We start from the raw sequence: 12,994 nt of genomic DNA, 5'->3' as shown, positions 1-12,994 counted from the left end.
TTGCCAGCCATGCTCCCACGCATCTGGCATTGTAACACATGGTAGGTACAGAGAGATGAGTGAGACGCATCCCCGGTTTTAAAGAGTGCCCAGACTGGTGGAAGAAAGTTAGCAGTAAAACAGTAATGGGATATGCTGAGATAAGTACCACGATAAAATTCTGTACAATATACAAGTAGCACAAAAAAGGGTGCCATCCCCCCCTCATTGGCATCACAGGACCCAAAGTGCTGGACATCAATAAATGGCAGACCTTCAGCACATCTGCCCAGACGACAGACACTTAACTTCATCAAACACCTACCATATGGCTTCCTCCTTTATGTAGCATATTCAATTACATTCTAAAATGACTATGGGAGAAATAGCAAGAATTTATATATTTTTAATACACTGTATATTTTGTCTAATCGTATGCCTAGTAGAATAAAGTTCCCTAAAAAGTTGAAAATATTCCATGTTCCAGCAGCAATCAGTGACCTACCAATAATTTAAAGTCATTATATGCATAACTTTCCATAGTGCTATATAAAATATCACTCACAAATTTTACCAAGCTAATTCTTATATATGAGTCCTTACTGTGAATCACCATCTATCAACATGTTAATCAAAAATGATTATAAATATGACAGACTTTTTAACTGTGGAGAGAAGATTCTAGCATGGAGTCATCTGACTTCTTCAGAGGTGGAAAAGGTGCCTTTGCTAAACTCTTGTCAGTCAGAAGTAGATTGAAAATGTATGTTTTAATATTTGATTTTTAAGGCCTTGGCAGTTTATTTACCCAAAGAAGGTAACTATTATTTCTTTTGGTAATACAGTAATGGAAAAACATAGAAATCATCAGGGCAGGGCAATCCCAGTGTGTGATGTTTTACAGAGTGAGGTTCCCAGAAAAAGAACTTCAGTGTCACCTGTCTTCTTAGTAAAAATGCAACTTCCCAGAACCACCCTAAACTTACTAAACCAGAAGCTCTAAGGGTTGGGACCCAGTTATTTGTGTGACAAGTGGAAAATTTTAGCTTTAATATTCTCTGAAGTTCATATCATAAGATTTATAATTTGAATTAATCAGCTTTTACATTTAGCTCTCCATTAATTTTCTTCTTTGTGTTTGACTTGAAGTAAAAAAAAAAAAATCTCTTGCTCAGCTTCCTGAGATACTGATACTTGTACACCTGCCTACAGCAATTGTCCTTATTGATTTGGACAAAGACTGATCATCATCCCTTCTGGCACAGTCTGGAAACTGAGGCTTTAAATTCACACTTTATGCATAGCTTAGTTAGTCATCCTCTAAGACAAGGTCTACAATGAGTTTTTCTTAGATATTTTCCCTACCATTCCTGATTCACTCAGCAAGTATTTATTGAGCACCTCTTCTGTGCCACACACTGAGCTTCAAACAGGGAAGGAATTTAAAACCTTTCTCTGCACCTGTTTAATTCCCTCCTTTCCTTCATCTCAAACATCACCTTCTCATAGAAGCATCCTTGACCCCCTAGTCTAGGTCAGTCATATTTGTTGCATAGAAATATGTTCAGTCTTTCCTTTATAGATTGAACTTCAACTGTAAATAAACTGATTTGTTGATTTAAAAACTCTCTAGTTAATTTGGATGATCCCAAAGTTGGAGAGCCACTGATTTAGGCCTTGACAAAGACTTACAGGTGATTCTCATTTACATGAATTGAGAATCATTCACATATTTAGTGATTAAGTTTTGCCAAAAAAAAAAGAAAAAAAAAGAGCAGTGCTGAATTTGGAAATTATTTCCTCTACCCAAACATACTTGATTATTATGAGATACAAGATATTGGCTTTAATGCTCCTGAAATTTGAATGATTGAGTTGGTAACAGAATTTGGGGGGTTTCCTCACTCAATTCTGAAGCTCACTATAGCTTTGAGTCTCAGCACTCAATTTATGACCCTTTGGCCTAACCACTGTAACACAGATTGTCATAATTCCAAACTGTCTGCTTTCTTCAGTAGATCATATAACTGGCTAAAGATGCCACCCAGCAGTTGGTGTGTGTGTGTATGTGTGTGTGTGTGTGTGTGTATCTCATGACCACCTTTCCCTTTGTGAGGAAATATGCCCAGCATAGTGATAATGCTCATCCATTTTCCTCTTCATCTAGCAATATGTGGAATAGCCCAATAAACTACAATGCCAGTTGGTCCTGGTGTTTTTGTTACATAACATTTCAAGTGTAAGAAAAGCCTGTCAAGAAAAATTATGCTGAGCATTTAAATAAATAAATCATGCATGACATGTGAGTATATTCAAAAGTACTTTATCTCAGCAAAAGAAAACCAATGTGTTCTACACAAAGAAATATGTTATTACACTGTATTCAATAGCAGGTATATAAGAGTATCTTTAAGAAAATAGTTTTACACTAAAAAATATTCAAGTAATTATACTAGAGATACAATGTATTTTAATGGAAAAGGTTTTCTTTTTTTCTTCCTTTTTTCCCCCCTGGGGTGTGTGTGTGTGTGTGTGTGTGTTACTAGAAATCGAACCTAGGAGCACTTTACCACTAAACTACATACGCAGCCATTTAAATTTTTTAAATTTTGAGACAGAATCCTGCTAAGTTATTGTGGCTGGCCTAGAACTTGTGATCCTCCTGTCTCAACTTGCTGGGACTAAAGGTTCGCACAGTGTGACCAGCTAAAGGAAAAATCATTAGCATTAAACTAATTATTTAATATGTCCAGTTGTCATAATGTAAATTTTTAATATTTTTCCAACAAATCAAAAATTCATTGGCATTTTTCCTTTTTACCCTGCCTTTTAACCCCACATGTTGTCTCAAAGACAATGGCCCACTTTACCAATTGATGAATCAAGCCTTTATTTCTGTCCCAAGAAAACATTATAAGTGTATGATTCATTACCAGTACTTCCTGTTTCTTGATCATATGTCCACAGTGCAGATGCAAGTTAAACTTGTTTGCTTTACACGAATATGTTTGTATTTCAAAATGTCAATCAGCTGAAATAAAATCAACATTTTTAAAGTAAAAATGCCACTAATCAAGACATATAACTTGATTTAAAATATAGCCTTTTGAATTAAAATATAATCAGAAGGAGAAATGTTGATTTGGTTTTCACTCTCTGTTAATAGCCCATAAGTTTCTATTCATCTTATTCTTTTATATTCTAAAAACATGCATTTAGTAAACCATAGCAAAGTTCTTTGGAAAACATGAAACAAAATAAAATTGCAATACTTATCTGTACTATCAAACATGGACATAACAATGATACCAATTTTTATGAGAAACTTGTGTTTGTCTTGGGGTCAAAACAATGAATTGAAAGTTAAAAAAATGGATTGGAATGACATTTGTGTGAATTAAGTCATGAATGATTGTTCCATCAGTATATCAATTTTTTCATGTGACTCCTCTTCAGACATCAGGGACATAATATTCCAGAAACAAATTCACTGATAATAGACTAATTTCTCAAAGATGACTAGGCCTCAAAATCCCTCTCCTGATTCAACCAGTTGAGTCCCTGTGGTGTTGTACGGATTATTTCAATTAATCATTGAAATGATTAATGAATATTTATTGAATACCTACTAATGTAAATGAATGGCTCAGTGGTATTTGGTGGAGGGAATCCTAAATAATATAAAACTGCTGTTGCTTAAAGATTAGACACTTAAAATATTAATTGCTGAGCCAAAATAAAATGAAAAAAATGAGCTCATCAATACAAAATGAAATGTCAAATCAGTGATGAATAAAGTAAAAATTATAATTCCTGGAACTATAAATCACTGGTGAGACTTTCCTCTTATTTTATCCACAAAGTGAAAGCCTGCTGTTATAACACATGAAAAGGAACTATTTATCAGTGTTTCAAGAACAAACATTCTCTTCCAGTAGGCCTTTAGGAGGTATCATGTAATAATTATCAAATGACCACCACTACTACTATGAATATTTATTGAGCATTTACAATATGCTGGGCACTAAGTTAACGATTGGCATGGATTATCTGCCTGGATTACTTGTTTGAATTCTCACATTATTCTCTGCCAGTAAATACTATTAGCATCTTATGGTTTAAGCAACACAGCTGGTAAATGATGAAGTCAGGATACAGACTCAGTTCTTCTGTCTTCACAGTTTCCAATTATGTATAATAATCTTCTCTCTTAACAGGCTTTAGCAAGAAGCCCAAACTATTTGTATTCCTTCAGTGACACACTAGAACGGAAAGTTAGTGGAAGTTTACCTACATAGTAAAAGAAGAATGAAAACAAATTGATATATATTTCATGGTAGGGAGAGTGAAACAATGATTTTTTTGCATTATATATATATATATATATATATATATATAAAATGCATTATTAGCTACACATGACATTACAATCATCTTGGCAATTCATACATTTGAATCATTGGGGTATAATTTCTCATTTTTCTGATTGTACAGATGGCAGAATCACACTGGTCAGAGAGTCACCTGTAAACATACAGCAATCATAATGTCTATTCTATTCTGCTGCCCTTCCTATCCCCCCTACCCCTACGTTCCCACTGTATTTTTCAGGACCCACCACATTCTAGTTGTGCTTATTCAGTTCAATTACTCGTCACCTTTGAAGGTAATTAGTTACTTCTAATAGGCTCTAACCTAGAGTTTACATTGGGAAAAAAACTTCAACAAGAAATACCTTAACAACCACCCAGCATTATAAAGAGATTTTTAAATTGGCTAAGAGATATAAACAACAACAAACAAGCTTTTCTAAATTAAAAAAAAAAAAACAACACTGAGACACTGAGATAAAATAAAAAATCAAAACATTTTGAAAGAGAGCCAGAATACTATGTTTAGAAGGAGGGCATCTTTTAATTCAGCTGTGCACCAGAGGAGAGCTTTGTAAAGCCTTCCTATTCCCCATGTGGTCCTGGGGCCACCATTAGCACCTCAGCCCCACCCAGCAATGCTGAATAGAACTTGCATTTTAACAAGATCCCTATGTAAATTTTGGATGCATGAGTTGAAAGATAATTGTTATGAATTTTCTTAATGTGAATAGGAAGACTTAAACTGAAAAACCTTAGGCTGTACCATTTTCAACTATTTTCTATGTTCTGGATTTGATACTTCATGGAGATAAATTAAGCTAGTGATCTAGTCAAGAACCAGCTCACTGTTCCTAAGTGCTGGCCTTACAAGAGAATGAATCCAGTAGGAATCAGTCCCTACTTCCAAAGCAGAAACTTTAAGGAATAGGGAACAGAAAACAAGTAGCATCATGAGGAGTTCTTTTTATTTTTGTTGTTTAGTACTAAGGATTGAACCCAGGGATACTACACCACTGAGTTATATCCCCCGCCCTTTTCAATTTTTATTTTGAGACAAGGTCTCAATAGGTTGCTAAAGGTTGGTTTCAAACTTGTGACCTTCCTGCCTCAGTCTCCTGAATCTCTGAGGTAACAGGTGTACACCACCACAACCAGCTTATCATCATCAGGACTTCTGAGGTGGAATTAATTTAGCTTGTTGTCCTGCTCAGCTGACGATCTCAGACATTACCTTATCCTTGCAAACATAAGGACAAAGAGGAGCTACTAGGTTCTACTTATACTACCAGTCTCGCTCACTGGAGTACGTTCAACTGATCTGGTCAACTATAAGCAAATTAGCAATGAAGACATATCAGTTGTTTACACTGTGGAAATATTCTCATCCCCTGGTCCCACTTTAGGACTCTAAACTGTGAAAGGAAATTCTATGAAGATCCAAGCAACAGCCCACTGAGCACATCAAAAGGAAGTTATCATGGTGAATCATGGGACCTCTGGACACCGAACTGAAGACATCTTAAGTCTTGGAAAAGATCCTCCCCAGGGTATCCCACCTGGACTTCCACAAACTTATACCTATGCATTGGAATGACTCTTACATTATTCTAGCTTAGACTATCCCAGTCCTTCGCTCTAATTTAAACATTAGACAGTATCAGAACCTAGTGGGGAAGCTGAGTTTACAAAAGGGTTCAAAATACAGTTCAAAATGGAAAATAATGAAAGTGATAGCTTAAGGTTATTTAAAAAGGAATTTAAGGTAAGCCTGGTATTTAGAGCTTAAAACTCTTCTTATCTGGAAATTTAAAAAATTAAAAATTTTTATGGAAGAATAAAGAGCTTCTTGGATGTGACGGTTTGGACCTTGAGCATCTCCCAAAGGCTCATGTGTTAAAGTCTTGGTTCCCAGTTTGGTACTATTGGGAAGATGTTGGAAAGTTTAAAAGGTGCAATCTAGTGGGAGGTCTTAGATCATTAAGCAAATACCCTTGAAAGTCTGACATCATAATTGGACTCTGCCCTTTCCTTTTTCTCTTCTTTCTTACACAGCTGCCATGAGATTAATGCTAGATTAATGCTCTGCTAGGCATTCCTGCCATGACGTACACTAGCAAGGGCCCAAAGCCATAGGTCAATAGGTCATGGGCTTAAACTCCCAAAAGTATGGCCCAGAGCAAGCATTAACTTTACCTCAGGCATTTGTTACAATAACAGAAAGCTGATCAACACCATAGCCAAGACAGGACAATTTGCCACATACAGTTGCATTGTAGAGTTACAATATTTAAGAGATTGGTATGGGTACTAAGACAGACAAATTAACCAATGGATTAGAACAACAAGCCTAGAAACTGGCCCATGCATTGGTGGAAGTTTGATCTGTGAACATGATGGCATGGCAGCTCGGTGTGAAAAAAATTATTTAATAAGTAATGCTCAAAAAGAAGATTAACTTATGATTTTATATGAAATCAGTTCCCCACCATGTATTCTGCATAAGATAATCTCTAGTTACATTAAAATTATATCATTTAGAAAATGATATAAACATATTTCAGATGATGAAATCATTAAGGATGGCTTAAATAAAGCTAACGATAAAAATTTAAACAGAAGTTAAATAGTTAAAATTAAGAAATCTGTTATTCAAAAATATCTTCAATAGAGTGAGAAGCAAGTTATAAACTGAACAAAGATGTACACCCCAAACACATCTGAGAGGAATAGTATAGAGATATATAAAGAATTGCTAAGAAGCAAGAAGACAAGACGACCCAATTTAAAAAAAAAAATGAGTAAAAGATACAAACAAGCATTTTACTTAAGAAACAACGTATGTGGCCCAAAACATAATGACAATAAACAGAAAAGAAGACATGATCATTGTCTTCATTGGTAGAAAAAGTCAAATCAAGACCACAATAAGGTGCCATTTTATACCCTTCTTAGTGGGAACCATTAGAAAATCTGACTTCAGTATCAACTGTTTGTTGGCAATGTCCAGATCAGGAGAGTCTCCCACACACTGCTGAAGGAAGTGTCAGGCGCAACAGTTACTTTAAAAGAAAACTGAGCATCATCTTGCAAAATGAAACCTTCAAATTCCTCATGGCACAGCAATTCTGCATTTCAGTATAAAAATCAAGAAGAAATCTCACACAGAGCATAGATACTAGGAGATATGTGTGGGAATGTTCATAGCCGATCTCTTCATAACAACAAGAAAGTGGAAATCACACTAAAATGCCCATTGACGAGACCATGGATAAAGTGAATTGACCTTCTTCAAATTACTAAATAATAATTATTATGTAAATAATAATGAATACTTCTTGTTGTAAGCCACTGAGTTTTGAGGCGGTATTTGTTATACCACAATAGCTGACACAATAAATTTATGGATTTATAATTTTTTTTCCACAAAGTAAATGCATCCATTTTGCCAACACCCAGATCAAGAAAGAGAATGTAATCAGGACTCCAGAAGTCTTCCTCTCAGCACCTTTTAATCACTAGGCACCCATCCCCCACACAACATAGCCACCTACTTCATATGAATAGAATAATAATTTTGTATACTTTTTGTGTCTGGATCCTTTTCCTTAGTATTTCATTCATGAAAATCACTCATTTTGCTGAGTAACATGTAATTTTTTTCACTCTCATTGATATACAGGATTTAGTGTTGTGGATGGGTTACAGTTTATTTGTTTATTCTTATAACAATTGATGGATATTGGGTTAGGTTCAATTTGGAGCTATTTATTATAAACAGTACAGCTGTGAACATTCTAGTATGTGTCTTTAGTGAATGTATGTGCACATTTTTGTCAAGTTTAGCAGTACACATTTAAATGAAAATGTAGGTTCATGAAAATTATAATTACAGTATGATACTTCAGAATGATAATTTTACATGCATTATCATACTTCAGTATGATACTTTTTTTTTTTTAAAGAGAGAGAGAGAGAGAGAGAGAGAGAGAGAGAGAGAGAATTTTTTAATCTTTATTTTTTAGTTTTCGGCAGGCACAACATCTTTGTTTGTATGTGGTGCTGAGGATCGAACCCGGGCCGCACGCATGCCAGGCAAGCGCGCTACCGCTTGAGCCACATCCCCAGCCCCCAGTATGATACTTTTAACTTCATGTGATGGCAATTTGTTCAGTTAAAAACAGCTAAAACAAAAAGTTATAATAATACACATGTATATGATGTACATACATATCTATATCTTGTAAATAAAAAAGTATAAGAATTACATATACAAGATTCATATTCATGATTAGTTTGGAGAAGGTGAGTAGAGAGCAACATAGAGGGGTAAACCAGTATTCTAAATTTTGCATTGTACAATTATTTCATGGGTAAATACAAACATGGTCTTGCATTGACTAAGAGATAAATGTGTTCCAGTTAATGATTCTTATTTTTCCAAGTTTTTAAACATAGGTAGGACTATACAAAAAAATAGGAAATCAGAATTGAAAGATTTTGAAAAATAACCAGTTCATGGGACAGATTTCATATATGAAAAGAATAAAGACAAAGAAGATTAAGTGATTTGGCTAGAAGTCATTCAGAAATTCTTTTGACATGAATCGTGTATGAAAAAAATATGTTTTAAAGGTAATTTTTCCCCTACGGTTTATTCTTTGGGTAGATTGTTTCCTTACAAAAATGCTGTGTTCTGAAGTTAAAAATTCTATTATCAGAGTTTAATGTCGTAAGTTGTTTCTTAAAATATCCCTTTCTCCCACTGTAAGTATATTCTCTCTTCAGGTAAGCTTTCTCAACTTTTCCTATTGAATGTGCTAGAATGGGGATTGGGGAAATTGAATTTTCAGTCATGTGATGAATTGCAGCATATTTCCTAGGACTCGGAGGGACTCCTGGGCTGGGACGTGCTCAGGATTTGGAAAAGGTTGTGTTGTAGTTGGGTAGACTTGGCCTTTGTAGACTTCCCTCTCAAGCTGACATCAAGAAGAGGATTTGGCTAAAGAGTTACCATGGAAATACTGGCATTATTTTCCTATTTCTTATTTCTTACCTAAGAGCACAGCTCAAAATATACTTGCAAGGGCCCTCATTTCTCTGATGAGACACCCCTGAAACTGGCTGTTGGAGAACCTGATCCCTCTTTCTTTGGCCCCATTTCTGAATCCTCTGCATCTTTCTTGCAACCATATGCTCATGAGTGTCAAAAGGGAAAAGATTCACCGACGAATTTTAGATTTCGGTCACATCCCCTTATTAATCAGATGTTTTTGCTACCTTCCACAACAGAGAGAAATTCTAAATTCACTGTGCACACATCGTTTAAAATTTCCCCTATTCCCTGTTATGTTATTTAAACTTTTCCTACATATCAATTAGTTTGAAATAATAAGTCTTTAGGCTATCCATTAATTGCTGCACTGTAGACACGATCTGTATTTAAAATTACGCAAGGAAAATTAAGCTGAAGCACGAAGGAGTCTTGGCTAACAGTGAAGGCTTCTTAGCCCTTAAGAGCAGCAAAAGGAGATAAGGAGGACAGGAAATACTCAGGAGGCTCCTTCCCAAGTTTGTCATTCGCCAGCATGAGATGGGAAAACACACTGCTCCCACTGTAGGTTCTTCTTCCTGGCTTTTCAGTTTTCATTTTGAATTCTTACTGTATTTGGTCATACCGAGGCAGAAGAACAAGATTGTCAGCCAATTGTCCTTCTCTAGTAGAAATTTATTATAAATAGTTTAAAGGCAACACAGCTTCATAATTAATTTCCTTACTTCTCCTCCCCCTACAAAAAAAAAAAACAGATCTCCGCTCTGTGATCCTGGATAAGTTTGTGGGAAGAGGGAGGGGCTGTCCAGAGGGAGAGGGGGAGAGAGAGAAGAGGTGTCACAGCTGGCATTGGTGCCTTGATTTCAGTAAACACCATGATTTTATCGGAAGAAATATTACTTGTTAGCCAGAAGTCGCAGAACTCCATGTTGCTTGCTCAGAGCCCCTGGGGCTTTGGGGATTTGCAAGCTTCTCTATGCTGTGCTGGAAAAAAATGGCCTGTGAGATGGCTCTGTCTGACCTAGTCCCAACCCTGCTCAGTGGTAGTGAGGACTGTGAAATCAATTTTAATAAAACCGCAAAGAGAAAGGAAAGATGGAAACGAGTGTCAGAAAGTGCGAGACATCTTCACACCCTCCTTACCCAGAAAAGTTAAAGTTTATGGGTGTTGGTTTTGCTCTGTGTGCTCTTCCTTCCCCCCCCTCCCCATCCCCAGCTTCTTGTTTCTCCCTTACCATGATTAATCATATTGACCACAGATCTGACAGAGCTAAGCATTGTGGAGTCGCTCTTGCCCTCTAGTGGTGAAATAATGTGTTGACATAATAGAAATGTGTCAAGCTCTTGACACTGTGTTCAGAGCTTGGGAGAAGCATTTTCCTCTTAGGATCAAGCAATGCCCAGTTGCCCACACAGTCATGTAAAATGTCTCAGCCTGGGAGACTGTTGAAGGGGCAGAAAGCATCCCATTCTAGGGTGTCATCATTTAGCAGATTCACACAGAAGTAGGAGGATCTTTTTTAGGGAAATGTTTTCTTTCCCTTGCTGGCATTGAAGTTCCAATTTAGAAGCAGCTACCCTTAGCTCCTGCATTTTCCTTCCTAGTATGAGTGTTCCTATCAGCTCTGCTTATGATAACAGTCAAACTCTGGAAATAACCTAGCTGTCCATCAATAGTAGAATGGATAAATATACTGAGATAGATTCAAATACTCTCCAGCATTGAAAAACCCCAAATATAACTACATTTGACAGGAAATGAAACCAGATGCAAAAGGCTACAGATTGTACAACTCCATTAATATAAGTTTCCAAGCCAGAAAAATGAATCACCCTGTTGACTGAAGTCAGAATACTTCAAGATGGAGGTAGTACTGATTAGAAGGGAACAAGAGAGAAGGTTCTGAGGGCGCTGATAATTTCTGTATCTCGATATAAGTGGTAATTTCATAAAAAAAAATTCACACTGTGCAATCATGACTTGGGCATTTATTTTTTTCCCAGGCTATTGCCTGAGAACAGAAAAAAATCGACTTTATTTTATGTATAACTAATTCTCATGAGTAGACTACTGGGTTTATTTCCTTATGAGCCCGCCACTGCCTGGATAGATGCTTGTTTGTTTGTTTTTCTGGATAAGCCACTTTCAGAAACATTAATGTGCCTATGTGTTTTCCTGTCATCTTAGTGAAAGTTGTCATTGTGGGTATTTCTATTCATCAGCTGGGCGATGCTCACTTTCCCTTCATCTTCCCATTGGCCATGTGGACTGTCCCACTGTAGAATGACACAGTATAACTTCTGGCCACCACACAGGGGTAGTGATAAAATCAGAGCTCACTTCCATGACACCTAGGTTATCCAAGGGTTGGTTGGATATGATTATTCTATTGTACTGTGCTCCCATTGTCTATAATATGTAGCATTGGGGAGAAAAAAATAGATGGTGAATATTGTAAGAAAACAATAAATACTACAGAAAGAAGAGAAAATCAGAGATAAAACAATATATATGGAGATTTGTTGTGACCTCTAGCACTTTCCAATCTTAGGATGGAAAGGTGACCATTCTTACTCTTAAGTCAATCAATCCCAGAAAAAGTGTACACACACGCACTGCTTGCTCTGGGTTACTGACCCTCTGCTGATGTGGCTTCTTTGGATAAAGGAGTTGATAAGCAGCATGAATCTCCCAGGACCACTTGTCCATCCTGAGAACAATAAGATATGGCCAGTTGGAGTTTGGCATGTAAAAATATCTACATCACTTCTTGGGACAGAGTCTTGATGTCTGTCCAGAATAACAGTAATAAGGTAACTAAACAAAGACCAAGTACCTGTTCACATGTCCAGGGGAGAGCCTCAAGGCCGATGTTAGATTCACACCGGATTTCAAAGAATTGGGTTTCCTTGGCTCTGTCCTAGAGGATTGCTTTATTGTTGATAAAGAGGAACACTTTATAATGAAGCAGTTTCTCAAGGCCTTCAATAGGAGTTCAAAGAATGATTGACCTTTATTTTGGGAGAACTAACAAGAAAGTACACACTAATGTCAGTAGCTACACTTTAGAAATGACACTTTATAACCCCAAATATGGCCGCAATGACAGAATAATTAGGAGGTAGAGAGGAAGCACAAAATAGAAAACAAAGAAAATGAAGATGGCTGCTTAGGACTGATGATTTCTGATGGACAGCAGAAGTTGTGGTGACTATGGCAGATGGCAGATAGCATCAATCAATCATGGCAGTATTTCCAGAGAAATAACCAACCAGTCATTCCAGTGAGCCTAGGTAGCTTTGGAATCCTTATCTATGCAAAGTCTCAGGCACTTTGGATGTAGGCAATTATGTTGGAGTTTGCATACAAAAAACAACCCATTGCCATTCAGAATAAAGACTTAGAGAGTGAAGGTTAGGTGGCCATTCAGGATTATTTTGCAGCCTACTACAGATCCTGTAGTAATGATTGTCTCTTAGGATAGTGTGGCTGGTTGAAGCAAGGTTAATAAGCAAATACACATATCATAAATTACGAAGGATGTTGAACTATAGGAGGTGAGCAGTTATTAAATGCACATGTACATAGAAG

At 36.5% G+C, this 12,994-nt stretch overlaps 1 protein-coding gene across 6 annotated transcripts in view; it reads right to left on the bottom strand.

Moving 5' to 3' along the window:
* Nucleotides 1–12,994, bottom strand: part of PLCB1 (phospholipase C beta 1) — a 718,158-nt gene that overhangs the window by 21,198 nt on the left and 683,966 nt on the right. Inside the window, exon 32 of one of the 6 annotated variants that reach the window (XM_081292675.1) lies at nucleotides 3,436–4,269. The exons of 4 other annotated variants lie outside the window; for them this stretch is intronic. In XM_081292675.1, coding sequence (XP_081148801.1) covers nucleotides 4,255–4,269 — 15 coding nt within the window. In that variant the 3' untranslated portion in view covers nucleotides 3,436–4,254. Of the gene's footprint in view, nucleotides 1–3,435; nucleotides 4,270–12,094; nucleotides 12,114–12,994 lie in introns of those variants that run through there. One more of the 6 variants, XM_081292673.1, reaches the window with a different exon arrangement.

The sequence above is a fragment of the Spermophilus citellus genome (genome assembly GCF_964194105.1).
Source record: "Spermophilus citellus genome assembly, chromosome: 4".
NCBI lineage: Eukaryota > Metazoa > Chordata > Mammalia > Rodentia > Sciuridae > Spermophilus > Spermophilus citellus.
Note: the sequence above shows the minus strand (reverse complement) of the source record. Positions and strands in the feature narration are given on the sequence as shown.